Source organism: Malania oleifera, chromosome 4, assembly GCF_029873635.1.
Source record: "Malania oleifera isolate guangnan ecotype guangnan chromosome 4, ASM2987363v1, whole genome shotgun sequence".
Taxonomy (NCBI): Eukaryota; Viridiplantae; Streptophyta; class Magnoliopsida; order Santalales; family Ximeniaceae; genus Malania; species Malania oleifera.
Genome location: NC_080420.1, coordinates 116,000,879 through 116,019,704, shown reverse-complemented (window position 1 = coordinate 116,019,704; position 18,826 = coordinate 116,000,879). Strand labels below are relative to the sequence as shown.

The following is an 18,826-nucleotide window of genomic DNA, read 5'->3' as shown; positions in this document are numbered from 1 at the left end:
TATTCTATGTGAAAATTTAAATTAATAAATGATTCTTTCCTCAAATAATTTAATTAATCATTATTATACTAAATAAATAAATAAGTAGAACACAAAAAATATCATATGCACAGCAAATCTCGCTACTTGGTGCAATGAGATTTAAACAAATTTAACTGCACTAAGTAGCGAAATTTAAATAGCAGCTCAATTTGCTCTAAACCAAGCAAATCTCATTAGACCAAGTAGCGAGATTTGCTTATGTTTATCTTGAGCGTGACATGTGGCAAATCTCGCTACTTGGTTCAGCGAGATTTGTTTAAATCTTCTTGAACCAAGTAGCGAGATTATGTTAGATTTATTCTGAAAAATATTTATCAGAATAGGGTATTATTTAATATATATTTTTTTAGGGTATTATTCAATATATTTTAAAAAAAAAAGATATAAACAGGGAAAAAACTCCAAGTCTTCTTCGGTCAGCAAGAAGGAACAAGTGGTTGCATAGAAGAGCACATGAACTTTCCAAGAAATTAAAAGGAAGAATCCTTGGTCAAATGGGCTAAAATATTAAAGAGCATAATTTTCGTGCTAGTTCTCTTTATTTTCCTCTCTTTCTTTCACCAGCAAGGACAGTGGGCACATCAGGCATTGGATCATATCTATATTTCTGACCTTCAAATTAAAAAGGTGCATCTCTTTTCACTCTCTCTATCAAAGATCGTTTGTGCTTAGGAATTTATTTCACTTATGGATGATTTTTTCTTATGCGTAATTTGATTTCTTCTTTCGTCTGTAACGGCTTTGAAAGAATTCTTTACCACTGGAAATTGAAAGAGAATTGAATGGAAGTTTGAATTTGGCTGTGTTTATTCATGGATTCTCGAACCTTTATCTTGTTTCTATTTATGTTTTGTTTTAATTTTATCATAGGTGAAGTCTGGTTCATATGCTAGTTTTCATTTCATATGTTTGATGTCCCTACTCTTTATCTGGTATATTTGTGGTTTATGTTTGGCTGTAATTTCTTTATTTTCTTTTTCTTTTTTGAAATTGTTGGAAGAACAAGAAAAATAACTCATTGGTCCCAGACCTAGCTTTCTCATTCAATTTTTCACAAAGGAAATCTCAATTTATTCAATTAACCAAAAAATATCACCCGCAAAAAAAAAAAAAAAAAAAAAAGTTCTAATAGAGATCAAAATTTTGGTCTATCAATTTGAAGGCAGGCAGCTGATGCCCTTTTTTTCACCAAAACACTTTTGCCTCCACAAATCTTATATATATATATTAAAAAAATTGAATTTTCTCAATGAATAGTAGATTTTCATACAAAAATGAAGCCTATTTTAAAGCCAAAACTTCTTGGTCGTTTGATGGCTTGCAAATAGAAACATGTTTACTGCATGCTTGAAAAGAAATAGGAGAAAAGAAGCGACAGCTGAGACAGCATTGATGCAAAATGTTGAAAAGAATGGTGCAATGTTACTCAAAGAGGTGATTGCTTCTTCTTATGGAAAATGTTGTCCTATCCGGTGCTTCTTTGTCGAAGAACTGAAAAAAGCAAAAGACATCTGTGACCGAGGCCATGCTTTTAAAAAAGATGGCTTTCATGCACTCTTCAAGGGCTCTCTTCAGGGTAGACCAATTTGCATTAAGGAATATTCACCAGATGCGAATATTAGTTCAGTTATTAATGATATTGTGATTGGATCCTGGATGAGCATTAATAAGAATGTTCTGAAGCTCTTAGGATGCTGCTTGGAGACCGAAATCCCTATTCTAGTGTTCGATTTTGCAGAAATTAAGGGAACTTTGGGCCTTTGTCTTTATGGTTCCCACGAACCAGAGTGGCAGCCTCTACCATGGAAATGCAGGTTGAGGGTTGCAGTGGACGTAGCAACTGCAGTTGCATACCTACACACTGCCCTTCCCACACCCATCATCCACAGGGACATTAACCTTGAGAACATTATTCTGGATCAAAGTAATTCTGCCAAATTGTATAACTTCTCTCTTTCCGTATCCATTCCTGAAGGCGAAACACAAGTAAAAGTTGATGTTGTCTCTCGAACGTATGGATTCATGGCACCAGAGCACATTACTACCTGTTTTTTGACCGAGAAAGCTGATGTTTATTCTTTTGGTATGCTTCTGCTGGTGCTTTTGACTGGACAAAAGGACGTCTGGCGCAAAATTGATTGGAATATAGATGATCTTGATGAAGTATCCAACCCCGCAAAGTATTTTGTTGAGAACAACAGGTTGAGTGAGAGTGTGGATCCTGTAGTATTGAGAGAGGCAGCTGGAAGGCCTGGGATGGAGCAGCAGTTGCAGGATTTTGCAACAGTTGCCCTGAGGTGCATCAATTTAACAGTAGAAGATAGGCCAACAATGATTGATGCAGCAAAACAACTCATGCAGATTGAACAGTCTACTCTAGCCCAGTAAATTGCTTCACTTGGCTCCATCCAAGTTTGTAACTTTTGATAACTTTGGTGTTGGACATTTGGATATATTTTAGTTTATTTACTTATCTTTTACTTTAATTCAGAAAATATAGTATTCGTAATCTTAAGTGGGTTTGGACTGCTTTCTTGTGAGTCTTCTGTCTTGTTTTCTCTTCATTTTCTCCTGAAAAATATTTTGTTGGATACCTTATGTGGAACTGTTTGAAGTGGTTTTTTAAAAACCTAGAACACTCCTATAGCTACTCTAATCTAATTAAAAACACCCTTTAGCTTCTACTTACTCTTCCCCAATTATTTCTTAAAATTAAAAATAAAATTGAAATACAACTCTAACTATCCATACTGTTAAAAATATTCCCTTCTATTTATTTTTCTCTTAATCAAATTAAAATTCCCTTCGACTTCTATCTATTTTTTTTTTATATAATTAATCCTTCAAATCTTAATTTTTTTTTCTTAAGATTTGAGTTAGTTGGAATTTATTTTAATTAAAATAGGATTTTTGATCCAGGGTCCAAGTGAATGTTGCGGGTATCAGTTCGGGGATCTTGCCAGCGTAGTTCAGGTAAGGGGAAATTACATATTAAATAAGGTTCTTTAGGACTTAAAATGGATTATGTTTATTCAAATATATATGTTTCCATTTGGGTATAAAATGCCAGCCATGTAAAACTGTGTTTTCTGAGCCTAGGTATACTTATAAAGATATGTATATGTGAAAGTAAACGGATGAAAGTGAAAAATAATTTCTGAGGAATTATGTAAGAAACGAAATGTATTTTCAGCATATAAATATTAAATGTGGATTGACTTATTTTACGGGAAATATATATGAATTACTGATAAATTGTGTGGCATGAGATTCTGTGCAAATATATATGTTAAATGTATGAAATGCAAGTTAAATAAGTAAAGTATTGAGAATAAAATATGTTATGGATTATGTTGCTTGTGTATGCTAAATGCAGCTATGTAAATGTAAGACAGCTGAAAGACAACCATGTTAGCAGATTTTAGCACACTTCTGTGTAAACTAACTGATGACAGCTAAAAGGAGCTGTAGACTAACTGATGATGCCTAAAGACCAGCTGTAGTACGAAGGAATGAGATGAAAACGTAATGAAATGATAATGAAACGACAATGGAATGAAATGACAAATGTGAACGATGAAATGTTGAAGATTATGTAAAGTGAAATGCAATGTAATGTTAAGCTATGAACATGAACTGTAGTGACCTGAAGAATAATAGCATTATAATAATAATAAGAGGGAGAGAAAATAGATACAAAAACAGAAGGAGGCCGTAGACGGACCGTTCGTCGACGACATTGCATTTTGGAGAATAAAATAATTTTAAGGAAATTTTCCAGGGTTCATCGACGAATACAGGGCTTCGTCGACGAGAAAATACTGAGAGACGGATCCGAGCTGCTCTGAATTTTGTCAACGAATATAGGGACTCGTCGACGAATTTACTGAAAGACTCGTCGACGAGGTGACGTGTCTCGTCGGCGAATCTGGCAGTATAAATGGAGGGAAATCGGGATATTTTATCATTTTTCACCGAGCTCTCTCTCTTTACGCCACTCTCTCCCTTCTCTCTTCGATTTCGGCCCCACCAATCACCGGATTGACGATCCAAAGCCACCACGACGCTCGTGGTGGAGTTCTCTGCGAATCTGCCAGAGCAGATTGTCGGGAAAATAGAGTTGGATTTTATCCCAAATTCAGGGTAAGACCTTTTAGTCCCTTTTTGGCCTTATAGCAGTTATAGGAAATAATGTAGGCGGAAAAATACTGATATTATGTTCTAACATATGTTGGTTTCAGGGTGTTGTGTAGGAGGCCCTGCAAGGGTTAAGCCAATTTATCATAGGGACTTTTCAAAGTTAAGGTAAGGGAAATATGCTATGCTAGTTATAGTAGGGATTTTTACTAATAAAATATAGTATATGTTCATGGGTTTTCAGAGCAGGAATTTATACAGCTTATAGAATTATGTTTAATGAATTTTAATTGTGTGGCATGAGAGTACTGATATAGCACATAATTTTATACAGCTTCTTACAGAATTATGTTTTACAGCATTTAAACAGAATGATGTTTTATAGTATTTTCAGGATCATATTTACAGTACATACTGATAGAGAAATGTATTTACAGTTTTCATAGTACCATGATTATATAGTTTTACAGAATCATGACATATAGAAATACAGTTTATACAGAAATACAATTGATACAGAAATATAATTTATTACAGCGTCATGGTTAATATAGTTATACAGAATCATGGTAAAACAGATAGATTGTATATAAAAGTGTATTATATAGTATCATACCTTGTTGGACCATACAGTTTACAGAGCACGGTACCGTAGTTACATACAGTTTATAGAGTGCAACCACCTATTTAGATAATATGTGGTATAAAGGTCAATGGCATAGAGCCCACGAGTGGACATGCTCCTTATCAGATATGGGTAGAGGAGGGCTGATCAGACCATGGAGTATAGTGATTTATTCCTGGTTGGCCAACGAGGGTAAATCCCGCCTACGGGCCGAACAACCCAGTCACAAGTGGTTAAATCATGACACACAGCTATCCACAGGGGGAATTTACAGTTACTATTATGTTTATACAGTTTTACAGAAACAGAAAATATATACATGTATTAGTAGTATTTTGCATAGAAACCTAAAGTACAGAAATGTTAAGCAACAGGAAAAGATGAAGACTATATCTTTAGCATTGCGCTTTACAGATTCATTGATTCATGATTATATGAAAACAGATTTGCATAGTATTATAGCTCAATTGCCACACACTAGTGATAGCATATTTCGTCTTACTGAACTTTGACTCACCCTAAAGTTGAATCATTTTTCAGGTAATCCAGGTAGGCGAACAAACCAGACTCGCAGATAGAGGGGCTTCAGTAGTGCCCTGTCAGAAAGTGAGTATCATTTTTGGGAGCGTTTTTGTACAACCCTCACCAGTTGAGGATATTTTGGGAAACATGGTAGTACTCTGGTATTGGTTTTATATTATATATAATGGTTACGGTTATGTTTATATGATTCTGCTTCTCGCTGCTTAGGTTATTGATGTGGTATCAGAGTATGTTAATTATTACAATATTTTTTTTTATAAAAAAAAATCCCATTTAAATTAAGGTGGCCGTTACATGAACAGATGTGTATGAATGAATAATGACAGAAAGGAAGAATGTCCTACGATATTGGAAGTAATTATGTATATAGAACATATTACGATTAGGCGAGGCGAACTCTCTGCTTGAGGGCTTGCTGAGAAAGGTGAGTGCACTAGTAGCTTCAAATGTGACAATAACTGCATAATGTACTAGGGCAGAGGGAACCTACTTGTATGGGCGGGTAGAATTCCCTATCCTTAGGGCCTTTGCTGGTAAACTATTGTTGAATGCATGAGTACGAGACCAAGTTAACACTTGAGAGCTTACTGAGTAAGGTGAGTGCCCTGGTATACTTTAGTTGTGACCTTAGAGTTACCTAAGCATCAGAGCAGAGGGGTGCTACTTGTATAGACGGGTAATCACCCCTATCTTTAAGTAATCTTGTGGGTTAAATATTTGCATGTGATTGTTTAGGTTCAGAAAATGATTTCAGTGTTTATGATAATGTTTTTTCAAATATTATTAAAATGATATTTACTTACCTCATGTTGGTCACACGCTGTTTTAATATGTATGTTTCTTCCCTTACTGAGATGTGTCTCACCCGAATATGAATGTTTCTTTTTCAGGACATCCTCGAGGTCGGGCTTAGGAGCTCGAGGGTATTTTAGCATTTTTGAGGACTATATAAGAAAGGGTATATGTTGATCATATTTTGGGGATGTAAATGTTTATGTTTTATGGCTGTTGAGTGAGGATGATTGTGAAAATACTGAAATGTTCTGGGGATGTATGTATTTTTGGAATTGCAGGTGATGGATGAATTTTATGGATTATAGGTAGAAAATAGTAAACTCTGGTATTATGGTATTATGATATATGTTATACGGAGATTATGTTTATGTTTTCCGCTGTGTATGTATATTATGGATTTATGGATTATCAGGTTTTTATTAGGTATAACGCACCGGATACGGGTTTAAGGGTTCGAGGCGTTACAACTTGCTTGTTTTTGCTAATGGAGAAAGGATATCTTTAAAGATTCTATTAAAGACGTTGGATTTTGTAAAATTTGGTCTGGCCAATTTATTAACAAGGAGAAATCAGCTCTCTCTATGTCCAACAAGATCAACATTTCCAAAAGAAAGGGGCTATTTCAATTGACAGGTTTTTCGGAAGGAAAATTTCCAATGATGTACCTTGGGGCACATTTGATTTCCGAACGCCTTACTACTAGAATGCTTGAACTGTTGGTCTTAAAAATTCGAAATAAGGTAGTGAGTTGGAAAATGAGGTTGCTGTCTCAGGGAAGTTGTCTCATCCTTATTCGACATGTTTTATCATGCATGACGATTTATATGCTAGCGGTTCTCTCAGTTCCTTTGGTGGTGATAAGAAATATTAATTCAATTCTCTCTTCTTTTCTCTTGGGGGGGGGGGGAGTGGGGAGTAATGGTAGGGCAAAAATGAAATGACGTGCTTGGTCAAAGGTTTGTAAACCCTTAGATGAAGGGGGTGTTGGCATTAGGGATCTTAATGACGTTCAAAGATCTTTTCATATGAAGTTTGTTTGGAGACTTATGATGTTAGATAATCTTTGGATCCATTTATTTAAGGCTAAATATGTTAAATCAGGTCACATGGTTTCAACAAATTCTACTCCTATGGGCTCTTGGTTTTGGAAGACAATCTTAAAAGTTTTTCTAGAGGTATATGATAATGTTTATGTTAAGGTTAAAGAAGAAAAAACTTCTTTTTGGTTTGATAAGTGGTTGAGTAGTGGTCCCCTTGCCGAGTGTTCTTACACAGTCTAGCATTTTGAGTTAAAGATTCAAGACTACCGGGAGTTTGAGAATTAGGATATCAATATGCTAAAAGATTTGGTAAGGGTCCCCAAGATGGATGAGATTTTGTTGTCATCTATAAAACACAAAGCGGGGTCTGATGTGTTTATTTGGAAGCCTTCCATAAATGGAAAATTTTCAACCGCCTTCATCTTGGGAGGTGATAAGAATTCAAGGGGAGCAATGCCCATGGATGGAGTGGGTCTGACATAAACTACTTCCTAAAAAAGTACCGCTGTGTATGTGGAAAGCCATGTTCCAATGTCTTTCTGTAGATGAGAGAGTGCGGAAACTGAGATTTGATATGGTCTCATGTTGCAACTGCTGCGTGGATAAAAAAGAGGAGTCTCTTTATGATACCCTGTGGAAGAAAGACTTAAAAGGATTAGATGTTACTATCCATATTAAAAAAGTGCACCTTTCTTTTCAGGAGCCTTCCTGTAAGGACCCGAATCCGAATGAGTTCCTACATATAAATTTTTCAGCGGATGCAAATAAATCTAAATCATTTTTATTACCAGAGCACTAATTAGCTTTATTACAAATATATGTTTCAACTATTAAAATGCAAACTTCTAAAATTCTAAAATACACAAACATATTTTAAATTATATTATATTAAATTTTTATTCTACTCTGCTCTTTTTATTTCCGCCTATGTACTTGCTACACCAAATTTCTAGTACACTCTTCAAAATGATCTGAAATGTAAAATAATGATTGGGATGAGACGATGCTCAGTAAGTAAATAAGATTATTATTAGTGTGTGGCCAAAATGAGCTTTCAAAATATTTTAATTTCGTAAAATAATATTTAATACTATAACTTTAAAACTGCTTTAAAAATAAATGTAAATTTAAAAATTTCTGTATAAAACTTTTACTATCAGTAAAATTATATAATCATATATTATAGCTGTTAAACTAAACTTTTTAACTTTTAAAACTATAACTATAATACTAAATCATGTATATATATAAATATACTTTTCCTTACTAAATTATTATCTAGGCACAAAAATGTCTCTGTTTACGTAAACATACACTTTTCCTTCAATTTATCAATAGCTCTATATACGTAATTAAATATGTATATACACGTACTGTAAAAACCATCCTTAAGCCTATTAATCGTAAGTCATGTTTATCCCCATGAATGGGTTGTGTGGTCTGAAGACTGGACTTAGCTGACTGGTCGGCCAATCTAAATCAACGTATATCATCATTAAGTGAGATTTTCCCTATTAAACCTTGGTCCGACCCAGGTGTGCATTCAGGAGAAATCCACTACCATATTAAACTACTCTGTAAACAGTGTGGGTGCACTTTGATCCGTTTAAACTTTAAACTGCGGTAGCGAGCATTTGTAACTTTGAACTTTCCTTGCCATAAAGGGGTTTTAAAAATGTTTTTATTATATAATTTGTACAATTAAAATAATATAATGAAAATCTCATTTTTACTTATATTTTCGTGAAATACGCGTCGTAAAAAAAAAATCAACTCATATAATCTTTACTCGTATTTTCATGAAATATGCAACGTATGAATAAACTTATGCCACACAATTTTCGTATTAAAAATATTTTTTTAAATAGAAATTAATGATGTAAAATACCCGAGGGGTTTAGAACATTTCTTAACTCAAAAATAACTGCAATAATATTGAAGATAAAACTAGTATAATTAAATATGCGTAAAAATAAACTCAAGAGAATTTTATGAAACTAATTAACATAATCGAAATTTACTTGCAAATAAACTCGGGTATGAATTTAAAAAAAAAATCTAACATAATTAAATTTACTTACCTCTTCTTTTACCTTATGCTACGAACACAATGATTATTTCTAAGAAATGAGATCGGAAAGAGTGGGTGAGTAAGAACTTACTCAAAAATTCTCTTTCCACCACTAATTCTTTTACTCACTAATCATTCTCTTCCTCTGAAATTTTTTATGAAAAATGAAGGTTGAGAGCTTCTTATTTATAGGAAAATTTTGGGGAAGAAAATAAAATTTGTAAAAGTGTACGGAGAGGTGTGAAATTATAATTTTTTAAAATTAAAGAATGGCCATGAGATGGGTTAGGAATGAATTAGGTATGTGATAGGGATGGAGACCATGTGGGAGTGCTTGCCATCACTCCCTTTTAATTAACTTTTAATTAATTAATTAATTGATTTATTTATTTTTTTAATTTTTTTAATTTTTTGAAATCATCATTATTATTATTATCATTGTTATTATTTTTAAGCTATGTTTTAGTATTATTTTTTTTAAAGAATTAAATTTAAATTTCAAAAACTCATGTGGGCCTCACTTGGTCTTGTGGGCCCCACACAACTTCAAGACCCAAGTGGGTCATACGTAACTCCAATAGTCCTCACACGGTTTTATGAGCCCTACATAGTTTTGGGACTCATGTGGACCCCATACGACTTCGGGACTCATGTGAACCCTACACAGTTTTGTGGGCTCCACATAGGATACCTATATTATTATTATTATTATTATTATTATTATTATTATTATTTTACCATGTATTTTTACAAATTATGTCTGTCAAAATACTATTTTATGTATATGTACTTATTTATGTGTACAAACAGTGTCTATCTTATTTATCTTATGAAATTCCATTTTGACCAAGCCGACCTCCAGGAAGCGACTGAACCACAATGGTCTCTGAGCATTCGCTAAGACAAGGTCTTTCTTAGGCATCAAACATGGAATCAAAGATCATACAGAAAATATTTCTGTATTGATATTAACTTAATGACTATTATTATTATTATTATTATTATTATTATTATTATTATTATGCTTTAATCGTATATATTTTTGGGTCATTACATTCTCCCCTCCTTATAAAAAGTCTGTCCTTGAAATTTGCTAATTTAAAATGAGTACTGTATAATTGGTTACACTATTTTGAAAAAGCAAATTGATGAACGATTTGACTAAATCTTAGAATAGATCGATGGTCAATTTGGCGAAATATTTTATTTTGAGAACTGGAGTGTGAATCGTCGGTTTAATAGGGGTTGAAATGGAAAAGAATTTCAAAAGATGTGGAAAAGGATAATTATATATATATATATATATATTATACATGTCCTATAAATTTAAAATATATATATAAAACGAAATGAAACGAAATCTGGCCTTTAGAGGCTTAGCTCAACGTCAACATCTATCGAAGTGCTAACGGTGTCACTACTAACTGCCTGAGTTATTTCTTGGCAGAGTTGACCTCTTGTAATGTCACCGGCTTGAGTCGAAAAAAGGGAGAGAATGCCCGTTTGTTCGGCAAGAGAGGAAGAGCTGCCTTCCTCCCTTTGTGGCCTTTGGTGGGAATGATCATAACGAGTCACCGGTGGCCCGCATGTGAGTCTCAACGCGTATTTGATCTCTTTGCAATGGTGGAGTAGGCCAGCATTATCCGAAACCCTTTGAGTTTGCATACGTTGCCACAGTATCAGGTTTAGCAGTATAGGATCCTCCATGTCCAGCATTCTTGTGAGACTCTTCTTGAAGGACTAATGCATAAGGGAGAGGCTCATACATCAGAATTTGAGTCCTAATAGTTTCAAAATTTTCATTCAATCCCATAAGGAACCTCATGACATAGGCTTTGTCATGATTAGTACTTAGGGTTTTATTTGCATCACATGTACACTCTGGTAATGGTTCTAGATTTAGCAATTGATCCCATATCCTTTTGAATTTCCTAAAATACTCAGTTACTGACATCTGATTTTGAGTAATATAACAAAGTCCCTTTTGAAGATTGTAGATTTTGGGACCATTACCTTGAGAGAAGACATTTTGCAATTCCAACCACATCTCTCTAGCAGTTTGACAATACATCACACTGCCATACATATTTAAGTGCATTGAATTGATAAACCAAGAAATTACCATCGTGTTGCAGCTTAGCCAATCTTCATAGAGAGGAGATTTTCGATTAGGTATAGCAATTTTTCCATTAATAAAATCTATCTTCTTCTTGGCGGTGAGAGCTAGAATCATGGCTCTTGACCAAGAGTGATAGTTTTTCATGCCAAGTAGTGGTTGTGTAACCAAGATGCTACCTAGATTTTCATTTGAATTGAGGAAAAATGGATTTGAGAGATTAGAAGAGGAATTCAATTCAGTGTGGGTGTTAATATTCGGTTGTGAGGATGGATCGGATTGGTTGCTTGAATCTGGGGACGCCATGGATGTACCCTCAAGCTCTAATACCATATAAAAGGTTTCACGGAGGGACAGAGTCTAAATAAACTCTGAGTTTTATTTCTTGAATCAAATGAAACTTACAAGCAACTCAGTTTAAATACAATCATTTAATCTACTTATATACAGAAACTGCTTAACTGACTGATAACTAACTTCCTAAAAACAGAAATGACTACAAAATACAACTAACATCACCAACATCTGTTGCTATCTTCTATCACAGTCCTATCTCTCCAGGCCACATGGCAATAACTCTTCATAACTATGTATGAATAATTCGTTATAAGGCGTTGCTTCTATAGTTTCCATTAGTCGATCAATTTTAATTGTTTCTGCTGCTTGATTAATTCTCACAGTCTTTGCCTCTACAGTACCACTATGCTCTATTCCTTGTTGAATTACTTTAGTAACTTGCCCTTTATTGGTTTCTCCACACACATGCTTTATATTTGACCGGGCTTATCAATCTGAACAAATATGAACAGAATGCCCCATAAAATCACAAGTGTAGTTAGTTTTATCTACAAGAAGAGAGTGCTTTCGAGACATCTATAATGTTTAGTGATTAGCCTATTCTCGTTCACAAAGCTGAAGCATGTTTGTTGTTCGTGTTATACGGTACCATAATAATGAGACCACTAGCAATTTCTTTTGTATTAGTCTAGGTCCTGTAGTCCTTGTCTTTTTGTTATGTTTGGATAACAACGAGTACGTCTGGAATCAACTATGTTATTGACCCATTCCAAGGGTTTTGGGACGGAGAAGACTGTTAAGATTTTTTGAAGATGTGATTAGATGGCAATGGTTTGCTGTATTTGGATGGCGAGAGATGCTAGACTTTTCAAGGGTCAGTGTAGCATGTGCACTTAATTTTGGACAAGATGGTTTTCTTGGCTTGCTTGTGATCTTCGAGTATTGTAGATTACAGAGGAAATTCTTTGGCTGATATTTACAAGTGCTGGGAAGCTTTATTGTTTTGTTTAATTTTTTTTTTTCCAGTACTGCATTTTAGTTTTTGGAGGATACTTATTCTCTTATTGCACTTCTTTCTGTTTTCTCTTAGCAAACTCTCTTTCTTTAATCCAAAAGAAAAGAAAAGAAATAAAAGAAATAAAAAATAAGAAGCATGATGCTTGTGAGGACTTTTAGTTTGTTTTTTATTTGTTCATATTTGAAGTAATTGTGGATACATTTGCATTTTTTTTGTTCAATGACTTTTCTGGACAAGTCAGTGGAGCAAGATGAGTGTGTGCTTGAGAATGAAGAAGAAGAGAAGCGAGAGATGAGGCATCAATTTATAAAAAATGGAAGTGTGTTGATGGAGGAGCTGATATCCTTTTGTAATGGAAAATGTAATCCTATTCGTAACTTCACTATCAAAGAGATCGAGAGAGTAACAAATAATGGGCACCAAATGATGTTAATTTTGATGTATAAACTTAGTCTATTTTCTAAGTTTATGAGTACAACTGGCATCGTTGAAGAATAACTTTTTGACTGTGAGAAAAAAGCTGCTCTGGTGAAACCCTAGCCGCCGTCGTGAAGGAAGACAACGACGGCCTTCTGTTCTGTGACAACGGCGTTGGTTGGGTGTCCTTTCTCCGGTGTCATTGCTAGCCGATTGAGAACGTTGACCGAGTTGGGAGTTTCACGACGAGGAGCCGCGAGCCGCTGACGCAACAAGGAAGACGACGACGGCCTGGAGCGCGTTCCGTGACGACGGTGTTAGGTCCTTCTCTGGCGTCTCTGTCGCCGCGAGGTGTTGTCTCTAGCCGATGTCGAAACGATGACGGAGTTGGGAGTTTACGCGACGAGGAAGACAACGAGCCGCGAGCTGTTTCTTGCCCTCGTTGCGAATGAAGACGGAGAGTTTCGTCGTCTCTGGCTGCATGCGTTGGAGCTGTCGCCCAAACGGCATTTGGGGTTCTCTTCGACTCTCGTTTTGCTATTACCGAAGGGTTGAGGGGAGGTGTCGACGCTAGCTTATGGGTTGAGGGGAGTGGTTGGGGGCATAATAAGGTAGAAAAGGGGGAATGTTTCGCTGGGGAAAAATCATTTGCGGAAGCCTTGAAGAGGCCAATCCCATCTTCAAAATTCAAAATCCCCTTGAGGAAACCGAAATTAATTAATGGAGAATTAGGTTTTGTTTTCTCGAATGTGGAGATGGAAAAGGCTGCTGAGGATCTGAAGTTTGCATTGGTTCTTAAATTTCTTTCTGCAAGGTCATCTATTGACGTCCTTCGGAGGCATATTATCCAATCATAGGGTCTCTCTGAAGTCTCAATGATAAATTTTATGGACAACTACCATGTTCTGTTGAATTTGGTAAACGAAAAGGATTACATTCATGCATGGGCACGAGAAGGAAGATGGGTGACAGGGTGCCAATTTCAGATTTTTAACCGGTCTGTGAATTTTGACGTAAACAAGGAGCCATCGATCGCACCTCAATGGATTTTCCTACCAAGTTTGCCTTTACATTTATATAGAATAGACTGTTTGCAAAGTTTGGCCACTAGGTTTGGTAGATTCTTGGAGACAGATAATGCCACATTATATAGAACACGAGCCACTAGTGCGAGATTATGTGTTGAAGTGGACTTGCAGAAAGATCCTATGGAGGGTTTTTCGTTGGTGGTAGGACAAAAGCAGAATTGGCAAAAGGTAATATATGAGAAAAGAAGTTTCTATTGTAATAAATGTTGTAGATAAGGTCACACTAAAGTAGTATGCCGATTTGGAGTTAAGCCTAAGGATAAAAGAAAGGTAGGTATGAGGAAGGAGGGAGATGAGAGGGTTTGGAAAGAAGTGGGTAGAAAAGAGAATATGTTAGTTGAAGAGGAAGGTTCTATTTTGAAGATTCAGGTTCAGAGGATGGAGGAGAAGAAGGATGGAAACGTGAGTGGGCTGTCGAAGGAGATTGAGAAAAATAAAAAAATTGTGAATGAGGTTAATAATGTGGGCACTCAAAAAGTGGATGAAGTTAATTTGGTAGTGTAACGTCCCTCAATTTGTTAACATAAAATATCACATACTAAATAAAATGGTCAACCCGAACCCGTGGGTAACGGGGACACCTGTCATACACAGCGGAAAACCTAGCAGCAGTACACATAAAATCTCAAACATCCCGTCATAAAATATAATACCAGAGCATTCTATACATCCTCACATACATCAAAATATCTCTAGGGTCAAACACAAAATAATTCTAACCCTAGTACAAAATCTTACCCTCCTCACGGGGTAATCTCACTAATCTCAACGGCGGCCTTGACCCACCGGTCTCTCAGGGACTCCTGAAAAATGTAATAATATTGGGGGTGAGACACTTCTCAGTAAGGGAAAATAAACTAAATACAGCTGTGTGGCAACATGAATATTTAATGCATTTATACGTATATAGTACATTTCATAATTCCATAAACATCATCATATCGTACTGGGTAAACATATATTTTCACATCTGTTAATAATTCATATCATCCATAAAAATCATTTGTTATAACTGTAGTACTAAAAATAAACCCAGGATGACTAGCTAGCTGGTGTCATGTATTACCCCCCATGACGGGTTGTGCAGCCCGAAGGCGGGACCCGACAATGGCTGGCCGACCACTGTCGAATCAAATATGTCTGTAAGTACGATGAGCCCGCCACACCCTGGTCCGGACTGCCAGGTGGACGTCCACACTCTACTGAAAGCCACATCGACTATCCATCTCCCATCCCCTCGTGGGACGGTAGCACTAATAAGGCCTCGTGCCAAAATGAACCCATAGCTACGGTACCGAGCTCCTGGTCTGAACTAAACCAACATCCTGGTTGTGAAAACATATAATACATGATCATACGTAACATCATTACGGCCTCGTGCCGAAAACATAGATACGGCCTCGTGCCGAAAATATAAATACGTGGCCTCGCGCCAATAACATAAATACGGCCTCGTGCCAATAACATAAATACGGCCTCGTGCCGATAACATAAATATATGGCCTCGCGCCAAAAACATAAATACGGCCTCGTGCCGATAACATAAATATATGGCCTCGCGCCAAAATTGTTTCAGGTATATATATACTGAAAATACCTCATTTATCACACAATCGTCAAAACCATCACAACATCACTCATATTTTCATAAATGCCTGAAATCATGCTTGGTTCGTAAAATCTTTCACATCATAATACATTTCACATAAAATAATATTCATGCCACACATATGCTGTTAAAAGTCATACTTCATATTCTAAAAACGTGAATTATTTATATCTCATACATACATATACATTTTAATCATCATAGCAGTATTTTCCCAATCGTACATTTCATGCGTAATACACAATATAACCTATGTTTTTCTGAAAATAAATTTACTCATAATCAATAATAATTTGTATGAAAAATTACTGCTTTAGTTTATTCCCTTACTTGACTATTAAGAAATTCCTTAGGACCCAAAATTTCATGCCCTTGGCGCCCGAAATTTAATTCCTGCAATTTACATTTTTCCCCAGATTAATTAATCTATTTCTCCAAAATAATACTCATCTAGCCTTCCTTAGGCTCCATATACCTCAAATTAATATTTAAACTATTATTTAATATCCCTACTTAATTTTTCAAATTTTGCCTGCGGGTCCCAAAATTACACCCGCGGCTCTCACCCGAGCCCTAAATTTCAGAAATCCTATTTCAGTCGCAGATGCTTAATATTTTAGCATTTCTAAATTAATGCTAATTAATTAAAAATAAGCCCCTTAATAATCGCCGCACCCCAAATTTAGAGTTTTGGCCCGACACCCCCATGAGAATTCCGTCCCACTAGACTTGTAGAGAATCATCCCTAGATTCTCGTGGTGGTGTCCGTTCGTCAATTGGGCTTATATTTTGCAAGAAATTAAAGAAAAAGGGGGAAATGGCTTACCCCAGGGAATATGCCTATGTCGCTCCTACCATCGATCCGCTCCAGTAGAAATGACGGCAGCAGCGAATGGAGTCTAGTGGTATCTTCGGATTTTCGATCGGGCGAAAATCCGTCGCGAAATCGAGGAGAGAGGGAGAGAGAACGTGAGGAGAGAGAGAGAGCTCAGAGAGTTACAGAGAAAGAAAAGAAAAGAAAAGAATGGAGAAGAAGAAGAAGAAGAAGAAGATAAATGATAAGGGGGGGAGGGGGGTTGAATTTAAAATAGAATCCACCTGAAGCTTAGCTTCAGGTGGTTTGAGATATATATATATATATATATATATATATATATATATATATATATATATATATATATATATTAATATAATAATAATATATTTAATTAATATTAATAATATATTTTATTAAAAAAATAAAAATAAATTTTAATTAATTAAATTTTTGTTTCCTTTTTCTTTTAACTTCGATTAATTAATTAATTAATTAATAATAATAATAATTTATTTATTTTGAAATCAATCCACTAATCTGATTTCTTTTTTTTTTTTTTTTGGAAATCAGTCCTCCAATCTTTTATATCTCTTTTTTTGGGGCTTTTACAGGTAGAGAAAAAGAGTGGAGAGAAAGTCAATCATTGTCAAGACCAGAAGTCAGAGGTAGTAGGGGTGCAGGTAGAACTGGGAGGTTGCTCTAGGTCTGCCTAGAAAATCGAAGTTGCTGATGAAGGAGAGAGGGGAAAAGTTGAAAAGGACAAGGATGGGGAGGTGATTTTGGTGGAGAAGGTGGATAAGAGAAAGAGTAATGTGGAGGGTGTAGGGTGTAGGGAGAATTATGATGTGTTGTCAGAGGGAGATATGGAGGTTTGCATTGATACTCAAAAAGAATATCATTCTGATCCAGGTAATGTGACAATGGGTGAGTCGGAAGGAAGAGATAAAGATGATGGTCAAGTGAGAAAGTCTAAGAGGGCTAAGGTAGTGCCTCAAAAGTTGAACTTATGATGGAAAAAATTATGTTTTGGAATTTAAGAGGGTTGGGCACGTCAAAGAGAAGATTGAAACAAATTGTAAAAGATCAGAAAGTTTCGATTTTAACAGTTTCGGAACCCTTTCAAGATATAGAAAAGATAAGAAGGTGGGCAGTGTATTTGCAATTTACTAAATTTTGCTCTAATGTAGAGGAAGGTGGGAAGATTTGGCTGTTCTGGAAAGAGGATGTTCAAGTGGATTGGGTGGGTGCCTCTAATCAATGTGTGACAGTTTTGTTAACAGAGGATAGAGGCCCCTTGCTTCTTACTTTTGTATATGTCAAATGTTATCATATTGAGAGAAGAGAGTTATGGGATCAACTTTAGGGGCTGTCGAGTTTTGATGTGCCTTGGGTTGTTACGGGGGATTTTAATGTAATTCGGTCAGATGAGGAAAGGGTTGGAGGTAGACCTCGCTTGGGTTCATCTATGGCTGAATTTAATGGTTGTATTAATAGATGTGGTTTATTAGACCTCAAATTTAAGGGAAGTCAATTTTCATGGTGTAACGACCAACAAGGTTTGATGAGAAGTTGGGCGAAACTGGACAGGATGCTGATTAATAATGTTTTTTCTATAAAATATGGTGAAGCTAAGACATCTTTGTTGAAAAGTAATACTTCAGATCATTCTCCTATCATTTTACGGCTATGTGCGAATATGGAGAGGTATGGGCCAACGCCTTTTAGGTTCCAAAAAATGTGGACGTTGCATGGGCATTTTTTGGAAATGGTTGAGTCATCTTGGAAAAAATACATTGTGGTAGATTCAGGTTTGTGAAAAATTGGCGGGTAAATTGAAAAGGTTAAAACAAAGACTTAGGGTGTGGAATAAACAGACTTTTGGGCATGTTGGTGGTTTTATTCAAGAGTTGGAGGAAAGGGTGGAAAAATATAAGAATTTACAACAGACAGAGTACTCGGAATCAGTTGAAGAAAAGTTCCTTATTTCTAAGGCTGAATTGGAGGTTTGGTATAAAAGGGAAGAGGCTAGGTTGGCTCAACAAGCAAAATTGAAATGGTTGATTGATGGTGATCAGAATTCAAAGTTTTTTCATGCTGTGATTATGCAAAAAAGGCGTAACTCTTGTGTTAATTCTATGGTGCCCCTTGATGGTTCGATGTTGGAAAATATGCAGATGGTCCACGATAAAGCTGTAAATTATTTTGAGCAAT

The 18,826-nt window shown here is 35.7% G+C and overlaps 2 protein-coding genes across 7 annotated transcripts; one reads left to right on the top strand and one right to left on the bottom strand.

Moving 5' to 3' along the window:
- The first annotated feature begins 517 nt into the window (after positions 1-517).
- Positions 518-7,163, top strand: LOC131153438 (serine/threonine-protein kinase ZRK1-like). 6 transcript variants are annotated; one of them, XR_009136227.1, is made up of 4 exons: positions 518-669; positions 2,962-3,015; positions 5,345-5,476; positions 6,566-7,163. XR_009136227.1 is itself a non-coding variant. In XM_058105731.1 (2 exons), exon 2 carries the CDS (start codon positions 1,435-1,437, stop codon positions 2,428-2,430), a length of 996 nt encoding a protein of 331 aa, XP_057961714.1. In that variant the 5' UTR covers positions 518-669; positions 1,398-1,434; the 3' UTR covers positions 2,431-2,937. The 6 variants fall into 6 exon arrangements, 2 of the variants coding, with proteins under 2 accessions (XP_057961714.1, XP_057961713.1); XR_009136229.1 differs by lacking the exon at positions 6,566-7,163 and adding an exon at positions 6,238-6,492 and having other exon boundaries at positions 5,345-5,410; XR_009136230.1 differs by lacking the exons at positions 5,345-5,476; positions 6,566-7,163 and adding an exon at positions 6,238-6,492.
- Positions 7,164-10,892: 3,729 nt separating this feature from the next.
- On the bottom strand, positions 10,893-11,675 carry LOC131153949 (uncharacterized). Its single transcript, XM_058106394.1, has one exon. It carries the CDS (start codon positions 11,673-11,675, stop codon positions 10,893-10,895), a length of 783 nt encoding a protein of 260 aa, XP_057962377.1.
- Between the last annotated feature and the right edge of the window lie 7,151 nt (positions 11,676-18,826).

Coding starts and splice junctions, on each gene's coding strand:
- LOC131153949 (XM_058106394.1), bottom strand. CDS start 11,675: ATGGCGTCCCCAGATTCAAGCAACCAATCCGATCCATCCTCACAACCG.
- LOC131153438 (XM_058105730.1), top strand. CDS start 1,375: ATGTTTACTGCATGCTTGAAAAGAAATAGGAGAAAAGAAGCGACAGCT.